We start from the raw sequence: 17,888 nt of genomic DNA on the forward strand, positions 1-17,888 counted from the left end.
ATTTAACGTCATGTAAATTCTTTATTTGAAACGTTGATAAAGGGTGGCAAATATTAACCTCATATAATTTTGCTATCTTTGCAATTTTTCTCCTAATGCCATTTTTCTCGATCTCACAATTTTAGCCTCAGTAATATTCTTTGCTGTATGATTTAAATTGAACGTAAATTTTCATGCTCTGCAGTTCCTAACCTCACGTAATTTTTTGTCTTCACAAGTTTTACTTCACACCAGATCTTTATTTTGTTTTTATAAATCTTTGCTAGTTTTTTTCCATGTAAATATAAATTCTCTGATGTCCAATCGTGATCTCAGATAAGAATTATTTGATGTTTAAAAGTTTCACGAGAGTGTATGGCGAATTTAAATGTTGTTTATTGCTCTTTTTGAAACTCTTGTTCGATTGTAGTTGATATTAGAGTTATAGAATTTGAACATTTAAAATGGAATTGAGGTAAATAACACAAACACGTGGCAGAAGCGGGGCGCGCGGTTCCTAGTCGAGCTGGCGAGATTTATCGCACCATCTGCACAAAAGACGCAGGTCTTGGGTAGAAGTCAGGGGAACGGTCAGGATGACATGGTGCTCGCGGATTGGCCCAATAGCCGGAATTTGGAACACGAGTTTGTGACCGTAACGGCGTAAAGTCACTAGATCTATTGTTACTTTTTTGTTTTATTTAGTGGGACTTTTCCAACCTTGGGGTCCACACAAAAACAAACAAACACAATGTAGGGTTCCATTTTGTTAGTGGGCTTTTCAAATTTTTTTTCACATGTTATTTTAAGGCAGGATGTTTGGGATATTACAAGCAATGTATTTTTAAATTACTTCTTTAAAAAATTTTAACGTAAAGTTTAAGGAAACTGTTTGTTACATACATATACATCTATTACTAGTATTAGATATATGAATACATACGATTATTAAACACTTAACTTAATTATTGTATTTCAATAATCGATAAATATAAAATAACAACTAAATAATTCTGAGGAATATTTAATTTCTGAAAATTGTAAATTAAAGAGGTCGCCACAATGCTTGAGATTCGTTATTTTTAACATTTAATGATCTCTGATTCTGATAGTACATTTCGATTAGTTTCTCTTTTGCTGTTGATCAGTTAAAAAAAATTAAATATCTACAAGTCTTTTATATAGAAATTTTAAAAAACGCAAACATCAAAGAACGAATTAAATGAATTATTCATCGTAACAATATGTTCATCACATACGGTAGATACCCACGATGACAATTCTATCCTTGATAAATAATTCATAAAAACTAATTAAACTAAACTTTGCCGCTAGCCTTTGACCACCTCATTATGAAAATTTCTACAGCGCACACTTCCTTTGCCGACATCCAAAAAAATGCATTAATAACCATTTAATCGAAAGTGGAAGCTCTTAATTCGACCGACTCGAAAACAAAGAAACGATTACGTAAACCTAAAACAAAACATAAAAGACAACAACAAAACAAACAAACAGGAAAACATCTCAATTAAATGAATATATTAAAAAAAGTTCCGGAATCAGTTTCACAAAAATTTACTTTCTTCATAACAAATCTTCTAATCTTCCGAATGTATAATGACGTCCAAATGCAGAGGCTTGGTGCCATTTTCAGACATTCCCAGGAAATGGAAATGGCTGAGAATTAAACAGTGTCCTTCCATGCACAGCTTCTTTGGATTATTGCCTAACTGTAACACCGGTCCGTAGTACTTGAGTCTCACGTCTTCAGACACTGTGGACACTGCAGCCGTGTAATTATAGTTGCAAACTATATTCGAGGCGATCCAGATAATGATTTTATCGTTAATGCACGTGGTGAGCTCATTACAGTCTTCGTCTTCGAGGATACATTCGTTGATCGTTTCTTCGCTGAGTTGGGCCGCTGCTAGCCTCGAAGCCAAGACGGCCACTGTTATAGGCGTCGTAGGTTTTTCCGGTTGGCTAAATATAAATTATAAGCACTAAAAGACTAAAAATCTAGAAGTCTATTATGCGTTCTGATTAATAAATAAATTAAAAATAAATCTGACGCTCAGATATAATACAACTCCTTTCGCAACAACGTATTTTACCTGTTGTTCATAAGGTCATCAAGGTTCGGTATGACGTTAAAAAGAAGCAGACACTGCTTCACCCCATACCGGATATCCTTCGGATAAAAAGTCAGGGGATTCCTGGAGTCCAGCATCGTCTGTGTGATCTTCACCTCTATGTGTTCATGCTGGAAGTGCGCATTCAAGTCAAAAACGCTCACGTACCTGTTGCAATCGATGTGTGGACACTGCAACGGCCTATCTCTCAATTAATAAAAAAACGTCTCTTTCTTTTACCTCTTGGAGGTGCAGTGGCGGTTCGCTCGCTCCCTGTCCTTCTGTATCGCCGACAGTTCATCCATAGAGAACATCTTCCTCGGCTTTGTCACGGAATCGCCTTCACACTTGTTTGCCGACGCCGATTTCTTCTTCGTGCATACTGAAACGCAAGACAATGAATAGCTGCCATCTGTGGCGATTTCACTGCAGAAAGTCCGTTACTTAATTGGATCAGTTGGGTAATGCGTACATTGTCTACAGGTGCAGTACTGGTACTTGAAACACTCCTTGCAGAAGAAGTCGTCCTGGCTGCTCTGGAGGAGTTCGGAGGCGTCGAACTCGCGATTGCAGATACTGCAGTGCTTCATTTCGGAGACTGACAACGGAAATTTTGATGCGACTTGACAGCTTTCAACATGAACATAGTCGACTAATAAATTGTTGCATTTGCATGATTTGTGTTTATTAATTAATGCGATGAAGAAACAGAGTGTGAACTGGGGAGATGATCACACGAGCGCAGATTTTAGATAGCGATACGCGATGCGAATTCACTCACCGTTTCCAGAAACATTAATCTTGACGGTAGACACTGGAGGGTCAAATAATGGCTCATTATTCTTATCACAATTGCATCTACATAAAAGTGAACGGATTCGAAAATTTTCGCAGCAATTTTTATTTCTGGCGTTCGTTTATTTAGAACTTTTACTTCGATGGGGAATAAACGTGGGTTTTGTTTGAGATTGTAATATTCATAAAAATCAAATGGTCGTAATTTAATGTTATAGAAATCTGCTTATTTGTACGTAATACGTACATTAAACGTTATAAGCAACTAGTAACCTACTTTCATCTTCGTCTAATATATTGACTAGTTGCATCCTTCCTTCCCATACTGTATCAAAAGAAAGTATATATAAGGGGGAAGATTCAGTTTCTCCTAAACAGTCGTTAATCTAGTGCTAGTGGTTGATTTGTACCAGTGAAGTTTTTACAATGTTTTGCTTAAAGGTATTTTTTTATTAATCTTACAAAGTATTTTTTATTTACTACATTCTAGTATTTTTCTTCTAAATAATTAGTTCAGATTTTACCATATTCGATGATAATAAATATTGTATGCAGATTCTTACATATACAGGGTGAGTTAGCTAATAGCTAACGTTAAATAATTGATAAAACACAAAATAATAAAAAAAAAATCGCGACATTTTTTTTTATTTATCTGAATTTTTATTGTACTATAAAATTGAGAAAAAAATCCTCCGAAAAGTTCAATATTTATTACTTTTGATACATTTTATTTGCTTTTGTAAAATAAGATTTTCTTAAAACATTTTCTGTGTTCTGTTTTCAAAACATTTTTTTAGGTGAGTAATGAAGTAGGTGTATATTTTTCAAACTCATGAAATAGTGAAGCTAATAAAGCAAATTTTTTAGATTTTTTGGAAATAAAAAAAAGCTATATGGTATTTCTGTAATATACTTTTTTCGTTGCTTTTTTTAAAGCAAATTTAATATAATTACTTTTTTTTATTCGAGGTGACTCACCCTGTACAGATACAAAATGTTACACAGTAGTAAAAATATAATACATATAAGAAGATTTTTTAATTAGTAAATTTTTATTACTGTTATTAGATATTATTATGATGATTCACAAAATTCGTCTTTGATTCTAGATTCTTTTACAAAATAAAAATGTTGACAATACAGTAAGTTTACATTTAACAAAATATTATTTACTGACTTCACTAGAAGTATAACAAATTACTTTCAAAAAAGTTTTTTTTTTTATAGAAATATTACAGAAGAATACTTAGGAGATTATAGTTACAAAACACACTAATTACAAAGTTTTAAAAATATTTTACGTCAGCTATTTTGGTATTTTGTTTTTTATAACATATACAGTGGTGTCCAAAATAAAATAGGACACTTTTCTTTCCCCAGTGTAACTTTCAAATTTATATTGACATTTAAATGTCATTGTTAATGAATACCTATTTAACTGAGTCCACTTTACACAACTAAATTTTTTGAAAAAATTCTTTCAAGAGGCCCTGCTTTATTTTGGCCGCTACTACAATATGTAAAATTTTTGAAATTATTTTGTCTCCTTGAATTCTATTTCATACCTATTTATGATCATTACATTTGCTTCTTAAAATAGTTTACTGTTGTTTTCTATTTTGCTTATTTCATGCAAGTAGTGCAGATATTTTATATGGATTCTGGTTAATGACGTTCCTAAAATTCTAAACAAAATTTCTCTATTTTTTTAAGGGAATTCGATAGATTGTTAGTATTTTACAACTTTCCCTAAATTCGTAACGCACCTGATTTTATAGTTAACATTTTTTTTTCTGTGTTTTGTTACTTTAAACAGTCGTGTCTCAAAGTACATATGTTTCTCAACGTTGTTGTTATTAGTAAAAATTGCTGTTTTATTTTTAAAGAGTTATAACTACAATTAGCAAACTAGAAAATTATTGTCGAATCTTAGAGCGTATTGTCTGAAAAACAAAATAATTTACCCATTTATTGATGGAGAGAAAAATATATTTTTTTAAAGGATATTAACTAATTTTAAATTTTGAACTAAAAAGTTCAATGGTTGACGAAATTACATTTCAAAAACATTTTCAACACAGCACAAACAGAAAAAATATAGGCAGAAAATGAACAATAAAAAATGTTAGTCAAAATTAGCACAATGGAATATGTAAATATCTAATTTACACCGGTCACTACTTCCAAAGCACGTATGCAAAACAGACCAATTTTGGAACGGTCATGACAGTAATGAAGCTCACGCAGAACCGCCAAGTTAAAAAATATTAGAGCGTTACGTTAAAATTGCTATAGTAAATAATAAATAAGTACATTACCAAAATATTCCAGATTGTGCGTAACTTAAGCGTGAAATTTTAAAACGTTTGCATATATGTAGCAGCTGTTTCAAATTCTATTTTCTAGTCAATGCCTTTCTTATTTGTTGAGATACGTCTGTGCATAAAAAGTTTAATAAGCTTTTGATTTCAAATGACAATATATACATATTTTTGTAATATTTTAAATATTCTGTTATGTGGAAAACATATAAATAAACGATCTTTTTTTAAGTTTGTAGGTACTTGAATATTTAATTAAGCTACGTTCGTATGACATGCGGTCTTTACGTCTGATGTCATCAGATTTGTGTTTAGCTTGTTTTGCATCAATTCATTGACGTAACGGTATTAAATTAAAATAACGTAACACATGGTTGTTCGACATCTTGAAAAAACCTATTCCTGTAAAAAATTACCACAAGTTTATATTTAAAAAAAAGTAGCGTTGTGGTTAACAGTTATAAAAGCTGGTTTTTATGGCACATAAATATCTCAACTAATAGAAACATTGTTGGTTGGGACATATGCTGTGAGACACTCTGTATATTATTGCGCCGAACAACGAAAACCTCCAATTCCGAAATGCTGTTAAATATATTTAAATTAAATTTGGAAAGATTGTAACAAATCTGCCGAAAACAATTATGTTTCCTTCCACTCGCAAAACCCGACCAGGAAGTCTTTATTTATCTAAAAACAATAATTAAAACACTAATGATACCAAAACCGCTCCGATCACTTTTACTCAAAGCGCTTCAACTCTTGCTTCTCCTTTTGTTAATAATAGTTTCCCCGTCACTATTACATCTCATCTAGCATATCATAATTTAACACCTCTCATACGCCATTCAAGACCCGTCAACCCATACATCGAACCCCAACACCATTAGTATTCCAACGGAAGCGCTTTCAGCTCTTTACTTTCTTCTTCTCGAACAAAACCTATCAGTCATTAGGCAACCCGAACAAAAAGTAAAAGTAAAAACTTCCAGCTGGCCCTGCTCTGTCTGGCTGTCGCCGGATCAGCCTCTCCCGTGGTCTACCAAGAAGAAGACGCCAACGTCCTACAGTACGACGCTCAGCCGCAAGAGCACGAAGAGGACCACATCGTGGACTACTACGTGAGTAGAATGCGGCTTTCCCATATCGCACAGATGTCGTGCTTTCTTCTTTTCACCGGCACTTTCTTCAGGCGCCGCCCAAGTACACGTTCAAGTACGGCGTGAACGATTACCACACCGGAGATATCAAAAGCCAGCAGGAGAGCAGAGACGGAGACGTGGTCAAGGGGCAGTACTCGGTGGTGGAGCCGGACGGGTCCGTGAGGACCGTGGAGTACACCGCTGATAAACACAGCGGGTTCAACGCTGTGGTGCACAAGACGGCGCCCACGCAGCACCAGCAGCAGGCGTACCAGGAGGAAGTGACGCCGCAGCAGCACTACTAAGGACAGGTGGAAGAGTATTTATTGAGCTTTATTTAAAGGAGGTTGTTTAGGTTCTAGTCTTTCGATTTGTATTGTTCCTCTGAATTTTGATTGCTTTGTAATAAATTTTTGTTTTTCCTTAAACTATGTGCTATTTTATTCCACAATATTATGTCAATTACGTCATCAGTTGCAAAATAACTTTATTCAAAAACTACAAACCAAAATAATTACTCAATTTTTTCGAAATCGATCCACATGCCACCCTTAGGAGTGGTAATAATTGCAAAAGGATCATACTCTAGAGGCATTTTCGTCTTTCCATTGACAGACAACTTGAAGTTTTTAACGACATGGGCCACTCCAATTTTGACTTGGAGCGTCCCGAATCGTTGTCCTAACAACACAGAAACGTAAAATTTTTAAAACCCTAGGTAAAAATGTTCTGTACCCAAACATGCCCTTGGACCTTCTCCAAATGGCAGAAAACTGTACTTAACAATTTTTTCCTTGTTGTCACCAATAAATCTTTCCGGTTTAAATTCATTAGGCTCTTCGAAAAAATCCGGATCTTTATGTATTCCAGCCACTGGTATTACTACAGGAGTACCTTTCTCAATTAGCACAGGTTTAGAAATTGTGTCACCCTTTTTTGGAACGTACGTGTAAGATTTTGTACACACCTTTGCCAAGTTGAAAAGTGGAGAATGAAGTCTCAAAGTTTCTAAAACAAAAATATTCAAAAATAGAAGAAAAATACCGGAACGCACCCTGAATGACAGCGTCTAGATATGGAAGTCCCTGTAACCCCTCGTACGAAAGCTTATTATCGTTATCTCGGAAATGACCCACGATTTCTTCTCTCAGTGTTGCTTGTGCTTCACCATTTGCCGCCAGTTCGTGCAAAACGAAACTCATGACACTGGCTGAAGTTTCGTAACCATCGATAAAAAATCCAGATGCGTGGGCCGTAACATCTACATCTGTAAATTCATATTCTTTGCAGGTTTTCTTCAGCTGACTCAAGATATGCAGAAAGTCGTTACGGACAACATTGTTGTTTTTGCGATAGCTTAGAGTCTGTGTGACGATGTTTGCTAGTCGATCTTCGATTTCTTTTGGTATCAGCCTTGAAAAAAATATAGTCAAATTGTGGATTTTTACCGAAACAAAAAAATACTTTATTTTGATTAGTTTTAATAAGATCGGAAAAATTTGGGCCAGACCAAAAAACAAAGTCTGGATGATACCACTTTCGAAGAACTTTTTTGCGATTAATTGAAACTCGGTGCTTTCGTTGGTAAACGCTTTGGCTTCCAGGCCGAAAGCACAGTTTGCGACGTTGTTTAGGGTGAATTTTGCGCACAGGTCTTTGGATTCTAAACCTTCGCCGTTCGTAGCTTTGGGCTGATTTGAAATGAAGTTGACTAATTGGTTGCTTGTGTCTTCTAAAAGAGGGTATATCCACTTCATCTAGAAACAGAAGGTGAAATTTTCGTTACATGCATTTTTTAACACTTTTGCCTAAAAATTGTATCAGAAATTTGCAAAAACAATTATCTTTGCACGTAATGGAATGTGAATTTTAGTGAAGCAGTTTTTATTTACTTTTCCACTCGTAAATCCTGGCGTTAGTTGACCCCTCACAGTCTTCCATTCTTGCCCATTCAGGACAAAAGGATTTCGTCCAAGTACAGGATCGAGTTTCTTGTCTACTTCGATATCGTTGTCGTGGAAGTGTTGAAAAGACTTCACGGTAATTTCCTTAATCATCTCGGGTTCACAAACAACCAACATTGGACTTACTCCTTTAAAAATTCCCACAAATGGGTATTTTTTGTACTGACTAAAAATCATTTGTGTAAATGACATTAACAGGAAAAGACTGTTGAGCATTTTCTCACTGATAGACGTTTGCGTACACCTCGACCAGAGACTTTTTCATCATAAAGTTTTCACCCAAATTTCCAAAAAACCAAGTTGGTTTAGGACCAGGAACTCCACGTTTTTCCCAGTATTCATAATTTTTCTTTAAAAGATAGAATATCAGAGCACTAAAGATTATTATTAGTAAAATAATCATATTTTCGAATTAGCGACTGTTCAACGGACGACCGAAAACTGAAATTGATGTATAATCGTTACTGAGATAATATTGCTACGCCGCTGTTGCGTGATAGGTACTTAATTCAAGCATGTCATGTTCGATGAGTAGAAAAATAATATTTTGTTAAGCGTTACTCGTTAGCGAACTAAATTTTTTATCTAGCATAGTGTTATCAGAGTAAAAATACAATGTTTTGAAGATGAGTATGTTCCAAGTTCCGGCTTACTATCTCGTTCCTAACACACATGTAAACACAAGTATATTTTTATCTTTAGGTAGACTGACTATTATAAAAACTTTTTTTACCTCCATTCAATGCAGTCACATATTTCAAACTTTTAATTGAATTAGTATATCTTAAATTTACAAAAACATAGTCTATTTTTTACCCTAGAACGATACACTTTTCACTTTGTAACACAATTGTAAATAATAGAAACCAACGGTAAAGCGAAGTACTGATAATAGATAATTATGATAATTGTTAATACAATGATTATGTTTGGAATGGTAAAAAAATTAACGTGTTTTCAATAATTGAATGATAATTATAGATTATCGCCTGAAGGGCAGGTTGTAATAAATATCACACTGTGAAAAGCGTGATATCAGGGAATTGAATTTCGCGAAAAGATATTATGTCAATTACGTCATCAATTGCAAAATAACTTTATTCAAATACTATACACCAAAAAAGTTACTCAATTTTTTCGAAATCGATCCACATTCCACCTTTAGGAGTGGTAATAATTGCAAAAGGATCATACTCTAGAGGCATTTTCGTCTTTCCATTGACAGACAACCTGAAGTTTTTAACGACATAGGCCACTCCAATTTTGACTTGGAGCATACCGAATCGTTGTCCTAATAAAACAGAAACGTAAAACTTTTAAAACACTAGATAAAAATGTTCTATACCCAAACATGCCCTTGGACCTTCTCCAAACGGCAGAAAACTGTACTTAACAATTTTCTCCTTGTTGTCACCAATAAACCTTTCCGGTTTAAATTCATTAGGCTCTTCGAAAAATTCCGGGTCTCGGTGTATTCCAGCCAATGGTATTACTACAGAAGTACCTTTCTCAATTTGCACAGGTTTAGAAATTTTGTCACCCTTTTTTGGAACATACGTGTACGGTTTTGTACACACCTTTCCCAAGTTGAAAAGTGGAGGATGAAGTCTTAAAGTTTCTAAAACAAAAATATTCAAAAATAGAAGAAAAATACCGGAACGCACCCTGAATGACAGCATCTAGATATGGAAGTCCCTGTAACCCTTCGTACGAAAGCTTGTTATCGTTATCTCGAAAGTGACTCACGATTTCTTCTCTCAGTTTTCCTTGTGCTTCACCATTTGCCGCCAGTTCGTGCAAAACGAAACTCATGACACTGGCTGAAGTTTCAAAACCATCGATAAAAAATCCAGATGCGTGGGCCGTAACATCTACATCTGTAAATTCATATTCTTTGCAGGTTTTCTTCAGCTGACTCAAGATGTGCAGAAAGTCGTTACGGACAACATTGTTGTTTTTGCGATAGTTTAGAGTCTGTGTGACGATGTTTGCGAGTCGATCTTCGATATCTTTTGGTATCAGCCTGGAAAAAAATACAGTCAAATTGTGGTTTTTTACCCAAATTTAAAAAATACTTTATTTTGATTAGTTTTAATAAGCTTGGAAAGATTTGGGCCAGTACAAAAAAGAAGGTCTGGATGATACCACTTTCGAAGAACTTTTTTGCGATTAATTGGAACTCGGTGCTTTCGTTGGTAAAAGCTTTGGCTTCTAGGCCGAAAGCACAGTTTGCGACATTGTTTAGGGTGAATTTTGCGCACAGGTCTTTGGATTCGAAACCTTCGCCATTCGTGGCTTTGGGCTGATTTGAAATAAAGTTGACTAATTGGTTGCTTGTGTCTTCTAAAAGAGGGTATATCCACTTCATCTAGAAATAGAATTATCTTTGCACGTGGAATGTATTGCTTATATAAAAGTAAATTTTAGTGAAGCAGTTTTTATTTACTTTTCCACTCGTAAATCCTGGCGTTAGTTGACTCCTCACAGTCTTCCATTCTTGCCCATTCAGGACAAAAGGATTTCGTCCAAGTATAGGATCGAGCTTCTTGTCCACTTCGAAATCGTTGTCGTGGAAGTGTTGAAAAGACTTCACGGTTATTTCCTTAATCATTTCGGGTTCACAAACAACCAACGCTGGACTTACTCCTTTAAAAACTCCCACAAATGGGTATTTTTTGTACTGACTAAAAATCATTTATGTAAATGACATTAACAGGGAAAAACTATTGAACATTTTCTTACTGATAGACGTTTGCGTACACCTCCATCAGCGATTTTTTCATCATAAAGTTTTCACCCAAATTTCCAAAAAACCATGTTGGTTTAGGACCAGGAACTCCACGTTTTTCCCAGTATTCATAATTTTTCTTTAAAACATAGAATGCGAGAGCACTAACAATTATTATTAGTGAAATAATCATATTTTCGAATTAGCGACTGTTCAACGCACGACCTAAAACTGAAATTGATGTATAATCGTTACTGGGCTAATATTGCTACGCCGCTGTTGTGTAATTTATTAGTTGTAAAAAAAAAGGATTATGTACTTAATTCAAGCATGTCATGTTCGATGAGTAGAAAAATAATACTTTGTTAAGCGTTACTCGTTAGCGAACTAAATTTTTTATCTAGCGAAGTGTTATCAATCGAGTGTCAGAGTAAAAATACAATGTTTTGGAGACAAGTATGTTCCAAGTTCCGGCTTGCTATCTCGTTCCTAACAGACATGTAAACACAAGTATATTTTTATCTTAGGGTAGACTGGATATTATAAAAACTTTTTTTTACATCCATTCAATACAATTACATACTTCAAAATTAGTATCTTTTACTTCCCGAGCGTAAGCAAAGGAAGTATTGTAATCGAGTCCGTCGGCCGACTCTCTACTTTTACGTTTTCTCGATCTTTCATGACCCCTAGAAGACGAAGAAATAGGTCTCCCATTTCCGTCTGTCTGTCCGTCTGTCCGTCTGTCCGTCCGTCTGTCCGTCCGTCTGTCCGTCCGTCTGTCCGTCTGTCCGTCTGCCGTCCCGGATTTTTATTAGACAGATAATCTCCGAAAGTACTCGACCGATTGTTGTGAAATTTTGTACTTATATTAGGAATATCATGTAGATGGTAAAACGCTAACCAAAATTTGTCTAATCATCCCCACCACTAATGTGATGACGTCACTTCAAAATTGTACATAGTAAATGGGTCTTAAATTGTATAAAATAACATAGTCCTACACATGTAGTTTACGACTCCGAATTCAGTTTTTACCCGAAACGTCCAGATTTTTGGAAAAAAAATCAAAATCATAAAACAACATTTTGCAATTTAATTTTGAATCTGCTAACCCGAATGTTTTAAAATGTTGCAGATGTTTTAAGGCTCTAAAGAGCATCATAAATCTTTACTCAAAATATATTTGGTTATCCCCTCCAAAAACTTGATGACGTCAGCTCAAAAGTTTGCCGAATAAATCCTATCTAAAATGTACAAAATATGATGCGTCTGTACTTGTGATATATCACTCCATTCATATTTTTTGGATATGCATATACAGGGTGACTCAAAAAAATTAATGAATGCGCAACATTTATTTTACTGATTTACTCAGGAACTACAAAACCGAATGCTTTGAGATCTTGAAGATGTTTTAAAATTATCATAAGCATGGTAAATTTTTGATCAAAATGTATTTGGTCGTCCCCTCCTAAAAAATTTATGACGTCACCACAAAATTTTGCCGAATAAATCCTATCTAAAATGTACAAAATATGGTGAGTCTCTTGTTGTGATTTATCATTCCATTCAAATTTTTTCGATTTGCATATACAGGGTGACTCAAAAAAATTAATGAATGCGTCAATCTATTTTATTGATTTAATCAGGAATTACAGAACCGAATGCTTTGAAATCTTGGAGATGTTTTAAAGTTATCATAAGCATGGTAAATTTTTTATCAAAATGTATTTGCTCATCCCCCCTAAAAAATTGATGACGTCACCCCAAAATTTTGCTGAATAAATCCTATCTAAAATGTACAAAATATGATGAGTCTGTACTTGTGATTTATCATTCCATTAAAATTTTTTCGTTTTGCATATACAGAGTGACTCAAAAAATTAATGAATGCGTGAATTTATTTTATTGAGTTAATCAGGAACTACAAAACCGAATGCTTTGAAACATAGGAGATGTATTAAAGTTATCATAAGCACGTTAACTTTTTTATCAAAATGTATTTACTAATCCCCCCTCAAAAAAATTGATGACGTCAGCTCGAAAGTTTGCCGAATAAATCCTATCTAAAGCGTAAAAATATGATGAGTCTGTACTTTTGATTTATCACTTCATTCATATTTTTTAGATTTTCTTAAGAGGTGGCTCAAAAAAATTAATGAAGTCAATTTATTTTATTGATTAAATTAAAGGCAACACTTATTATTAGTATTACATTGGACCAACCCAATTTGGTAGACACAAAATTTTTTAAAGTAAAAACTCGGTTGAAACATAAGGGTAGCACGCTTATTTACATCGACTTTAACATTACAGACGTGTGCGCTGTCTAGGTTCCGCGAATGTGGAATAGACATGTTTATAATCAACCAATTGTGAATTCCACCGTCAAAAATTAAAATAAAACTCAATGTTTTATATAATAAGCGGAAGTCGAAGCAATAAAACCGATGGTCGTTTTGTTTACAGTTTCTCTGTTTGACTCTCACGTATGCTGTTACGCTTGTCATCTTAAATTAAGAATGTTTATACATAAACGATTTTCAGTTGCCTCTCATATTACTAGACAGCGGATTTCTGTCGGGCCACGTCACGATTATAGGTGGGGACGCGCTGGATCGCCGGGACTCAATAGCGGGTGATAAATAATCACTGAATTTAATCGGTACTAATTCCATAAATATAATTAACGATTTATTAATCAAACGGCTAAGTAAATGAGAACGGGAATTAACAGCAGAGTGCAACGAAACAGCGTTATTCTAATCTCAAATAAACGAAGTGCAGTCCGTAACCGCAATGAATTCGCATCCCGTACGAGCCGTACCGAGTTTGGCCTTGCCTAGCCCGACAGAAATCCGCTCTCTACATATTACACACCGGCGCCGTATACGTGAGTAAATTGTTTCGTTATTTTATTGATTATAACAAATCAATATTCAAAACGACCCAATTCATTTTCCCGAAAATTTGGGAATACAATAATTTTATTCTTAGTATTACACTACATCTATCCCAACTGATATACGTGTCCTTGCAAAAATGTTGATGACGTCATCGCAATTTTTTTTAAATTCCCACTACAAAAATGTAATGAGAAAAAAATACAATAGGCATGCAGTCGTCAAGTTTCCGACAGCGAGGGAAGTACTGTCTAAACTCTTTAGACCAATTTTTTTTATTTCAGTAACATCGTTGAATTATATTGAAAAAAAACTGTTGAACGAAACACTTAACTTAATGCATAAGATAACAAAACATAGAAACCAGAAATTATCTTATTTTATTAAAATCAAGCAACAAATGTTCTCTTGGCAATATTAAAAGGTACACAGGATCGTATTTAACGGGCAAAGATGTATTCTTTTTAACGGAAATTTCAAAAATCCGAATGATGTAAGCAACACCAATTTTTACTTGCAGAGACCCAAATCTCTGACCTAAAATCCTACACTAAATAGACAATTAGTAGATAAGTATCTTAGTATAAAGACAAGCTTACTTTTAAATCTCTCCGTACAAGTCTGCTAAAGACTTCTTCACAAGAAAGTTGTCCACTATATTGCCCACAAAAAATGACGGTTCAGATTGTTGATTAATGCTTCCATCATATAAATTGTCCGATGTCCAATCTTAATCTTAGATAAGAATTCTTTACTGTTTAAAATTTCACGAGAGTATATGGCGAATCTAAATCTTGTTTATTGTTTTTTTTTTTTTTTTGGAAAGTTTACCACTTGTTCAGTTGGAGTTTAATGTCAAAGTTATTATAGAAATTGAAAATTTAAATGGAACTGAGGTTAAATAACACAGAAAAACGTGGCGGAAGCGGAGCGCGTGGTCCCTTGCTGAGCTGGCGGTCGCACCATCCGCACAGAGGATGCAGGCCTAGGATAGAAGTCAAGGGAACCGTTGGGACGACGTGACGCTGCCAGCTTATTTATAGCCGCGATTTCCAAACACGAGATTGCGACCGTAACGGCTGTTAGAACGGCACGTTTCTTCGTTAAATAGAGGGGTGCCGGGCGGCATGTGCTTGCCGATAGGATAGAGTAAAATCACCGTCGTGGTGGGAGAACAGCCACGACCAGAAGCCCCAAACTCCGCTCGTGCTACAACTATGCTATGCGGAATTTTGCTGTGCTCCAGAATGAAATTGAGATAGTTGCCGCTGCATAGTTTTTTATTAAAATTTTGTTCTCTTGTTATCTGCCATAATTTTAAATTTGCCGCCACAATATCTATCGTTACTTAGAAATTGTTTAAATTTCACGGGTTACTGGATGTATTGAGCCTTAGCTACTTTACTTCCATAGCTAAGGCTCGAAAAATGAAAATCTATGTGAAAACAAAATATTGATAATAATTTATAATTATTAATAACATAACTATATTTGGAGTGATAAAAAATTAACGTGTTGTTAACAGAAAGTGCAGATTGTTGTGACCTGAATGTCAAATGATAATAAATAAACGCTTAATTGAAAATAATCTACATAGTCTAAATAGCGTGGTGGCACGGATTTTTATTTTTTAATCGCAATAATAGAGTTAAAGGATGTTGGGGATCGCAGAAAACATTTTGCATTCGAAAAAATGTAATTATTTACATAAAAAATCTGGTAGATTTTTTTAATAAGTATATATACCTGTATAAAATTATGTACAAAATAAAACGAAAATATATTTATTTTAAGTTTATTACAAAAACTATTAAAATTTTTGAAGAAACTCTTACCTAACTTATATAAGAGATTGTAAAACGTAAAAGCCAATAATTATCTGATTTTTTTAAAGTCAATCCACAAAGGCTCTCTTGGCAATGTTAAAAAGTACATAGGATCGTATTTAATCGGTAAAGTTGTCTTCTTATTAACGAAAATTTCAAAATTCCTAATGACATAAGCAACGCCAATTTTTACCTGCAAAGACCCAAATCTCTGACCTAAAACCCAACACTAATTAGACAATTCCAATACATCGACAATAATCATACCTAAACAAGCCCTCGGACCTTCACCAAAAGGCAAAAAAGCATATTTCACAGTGTCCTTCTTTCCATCAAGAAATCTCTCCGGTTTGAACGAGTCTGGGTCGTCGAAATATTTAGGATCGCGATGTAATGCATACAATGGTAAAATAACAGGCGTTCCTTCTTCAATAACGAACGGTTTTTTAATCATTTCGTCACTTTTTGGCACATATGTATAATTTTTCGTACACATTTTATTCAAAGAACCTAGAGGTGGGTGCAATCGTAGCGCCTCTATAATCAAACAAATATTAATACACGGCGTATGTGTACGTACGAAAACTTACCACTAAAAGCGGCATCTAAATACGCCATCTTTTGTATTTCTTCGTACGGTAAGGTGTTGTTGTTTTCTTCAAACGCTTTATTTACTTCTTCTCTGAGTTTAATTTGAGTTTCAGGATTTGCTGCAAGTTCGTACAAGAAAAAGTGCATCGCAATCGAGCTGGTTTCGTAGCCGTCTCCAAAGAATCCAGCTGCGTGTGCCGTGGCATCCACTTCAGTAAAATCCTTATGGGACTTCATCAACTGATGTATGATATGCAGGAAATCGTTTCTAATAATGTTGTTATCTTCCCGATATTTCAAAGTCTGGGTTATTATGTTTGTGAGTTTTACTTCCACGTCTTTCGGCGTGAATCTACAAATCAAAATCAGTACCACATGAAGACAACTGGAAATCTTACTTGATGGAAATTATTTTTGCTAAAGCAGGAATGATGCTAATAAGGAGTAGTTTGACGTTTTTGAAGCCCACAGGACTGAAGTACTTATCGGCGATTTGTTTAAACTCTGGATTGTTTTCTTCGAAGCACTTAGCATCGAGTCCAAAGGCACAAGTCCCTACGTTGTTCAGAGTAAATCTCATGCATAATTCTTTGATATTCGTCGTTTCTGGCTGTTTTTCGATGTATTTGACGAAGTTCTTACTGACTTCTTCCAGCAAAGGATAAATCCATTTTATCTAAATATTAATTGTATATGGTGGTAATACAAGGCTAAGTTTTACCTTTCCGCTGGTAAAGCCGGGTGTTAAAAGCACTCTTGTGCTTTTCCAATCGTCGCCTTTTGAGAAAAATGGGTTCCGCCCCGACAATGGGTCAACACTTTTGTCAAGGTACAACTCGTTGTCGCGGAAGTTTTGGAAAGATTTAACCGTGATATCTTTGATTAGTTCTGGATCACGGAGTACCAGTGTTGGTGTACCGGCTTTGAAGATACCGACCAAGCGAGCGTCTTGGAATTTTCTAAAACATTATTCTTTGTCCAAGATGGCAGAACAAAAATAGTTTTTAATAATCTAATACGCTTTAATATTTTTTTGCATGTGTTATTGTGAAATTGTAGGTTTTTTTCCTTACTAAAAAAGCTTACCTGTAAATCTCTCCATACAGATCTGCCAAGGACTTCTTCACAAGAAAGTTGTCCAGTATGTTTCCCACAAAAAATGTCGGTTCGGGGCCAGGAACTCCCCGTTTCTTCCAGTACATGTAGTTTAAATTCATAAAGAATAAACCGCTAGCGATTGCGATTAGCGCCAGTATTAACAACATTTTTTTTTAGGAGAAAGATACAGATCGATGCCTACAGTTCAAGTGAATAATGCAGTTGTTATTCTTGTATTGTTCTTAAAACTTATTTACTAATCGACCCGTTGATAACCAAATGTAAAAAATGGTAAACTTATCGGTCAAAATACGTAAATAATCTCATATACGCCAAAACTTTGTAAACACTTTGAAGAAACGATATAAACATTTTATTTTAAAATTTACAACGCAGACGC

At 34.7% G+C, this 17,888-nt stretch overlaps 5 protein-coding genes across 5 annotated transcripts; 1 reads left to right on the forward strand and 4 right to left on the reverse strand.

Moving 5' to 3' along the window:
• Nucleotides 1-1,506: 1,506 nt before the first annotated feature.
• On the reverse strand, nucleotides 1,507-3,045 carry LOC135124108 (uncharacterized). Its single transcript, XM_064048980.1, has 5 exons — nucleotides 2,896-3,045; nucleotides 2,587-2,744; nucleotides 2,355-2,496; nucleotides 2,097-2,315; nucleotides 1,507-1,965 (listed from the first exon to the last, which is right to left on the reverse strand). The coding sequence occupies exons 2-5, from the start codon at nucleotides 2,702-2,704 to the stop codon at nucleotides 1,581-1,583; spliced, it is 864 nt and encodes a 287-aa protein (XP_063905050.1). The 5' UTR covers nucleotides 2,705-2,744; nucleotides 2,896-3,045; the 3' UTR covers nucleotides 1,507-1,580.
• A 217-nt stretch (nucleotides 3,046-3,262) lies between these two features.
• On the forward strand, nucleotides 3,263-6,803 carry LOC135124109 (cuticle protein 19-like). Its single transcript, XM_064048981.1, has 3 exons — nucleotides 3,263-3,350; nucleotides 6,226-6,354; nucleotides 6,426-6,803. Exons 1-3 carry the CDS (start codon nucleotides 3,336-3,338, stop codon nucleotides 6,678-6,680), a joined length of 399 nt encoding a protein of 132 aa, XP_063905051.1. The 5' UTR covers nucleotides 3,263-3,335; the 3' UTR covers nucleotides 6,681-6,803.
• Nucleotides 6,804-6,845: 42 nt separating this feature from the next.
• LOC135124111 (probable cytochrome P450 28a5) lies at nucleotides 6,846-8,761 on the reverse strand. The gene is made up of 6 exons (XM_064048983.1): nucleotides 8,564-8,761; nucleotides 8,268-8,505; nucleotides 7,840-8,132; nucleotides 7,430-7,788; nucleotides 7,111-7,383; nucleotides 6,846-7,056 (listed from the first exon to the last, which is right to left on the reverse strand). The coding sequence occupies exons 1-6, from the start codon at nucleotides 8,740-8,742 to the stop codon at nucleotides 6,890-6,892; spliced, it is 1,509 nt and encodes a 502-aa protein (XP_063905053.1). The 5' UTR covers nucleotides 8,743-8,761; the 3' UTR covers nucleotides 6,846-6,889.
• Nucleotides 8,762-9,419: 658 nt separating this feature from the next.
• On the reverse strand, nucleotides 9,420-11,438 carry LOC135124110 (probable cytochrome P450 28a5). The gene is made up of 7 exons (XM_064048982.1): nucleotides 11,387-11,438; nucleotides 11,082-11,298; nucleotides 10,786-11,023; nucleotides 10,415-10,707; nucleotides 10,004-10,362; nucleotides 9,685-9,957; nucleotides 9,420-9,630 (listed from the first exon to the last, which is right to left on the reverse strand). The coding sequence occupies exons 2-7, from the start codon at nucleotides 11,258-11,260 to the stop codon at nucleotides 9,464-9,466; spliced, it is 1,509 nt and encodes a 502-aa protein (XP_063905052.1). The 5' UTR covers nucleotides 11,261-11,298; nucleotides 11,387-11,438; the 3' UTR covers nucleotides 9,420-9,463.
• A 4,350-nt stretch (nucleotides 11,439-15,788) lies between these two features.
• On the reverse strand, nucleotides 15,789-17,732 carry LOC135124112 (cytochrome P450 6g1-like). The gene is made up of 6 exons (XM_064048984.1): nucleotides 17,477-17,732; nucleotides 17,112-17,349; nucleotides 16,789-17,066; nucleotides 16,390-16,742; nucleotides 16,067-16,336; nucleotides 15,789-16,015 (listed from the first exon to the last, which is right to left on the reverse strand). Exons 1-6 carry the CDS (start codon nucleotides 17,653-17,655, stop codon nucleotides 15,849-15,851), a joined length of 1,485 nt encoding a protein of 494 aa, XP_063905054.1. The 5' UTR covers nucleotides 17,656-17,732; the 3' UTR covers nucleotides 15,789-15,848.
• Nucleotides 17,733-17,888: the final 156 nt, after the last annotated feature.

This window comes from Zophobas morio, unplaced genomic scaffold (genome assembly GCF_036711695.1).
Source record: "Zophobas morio isolate AGI-343-1 ecotype UQ-CSIRO unplaced genomic scaffold, CSIRO_AGI_Zmor_V1 ptg000007l, whole genome shotgun sequence".
NCBI lineage: Eukaryota > Metazoa > Arthropoda > Insecta > Coleoptera > Tenebrionidae > Zophobas > Zophobas morio.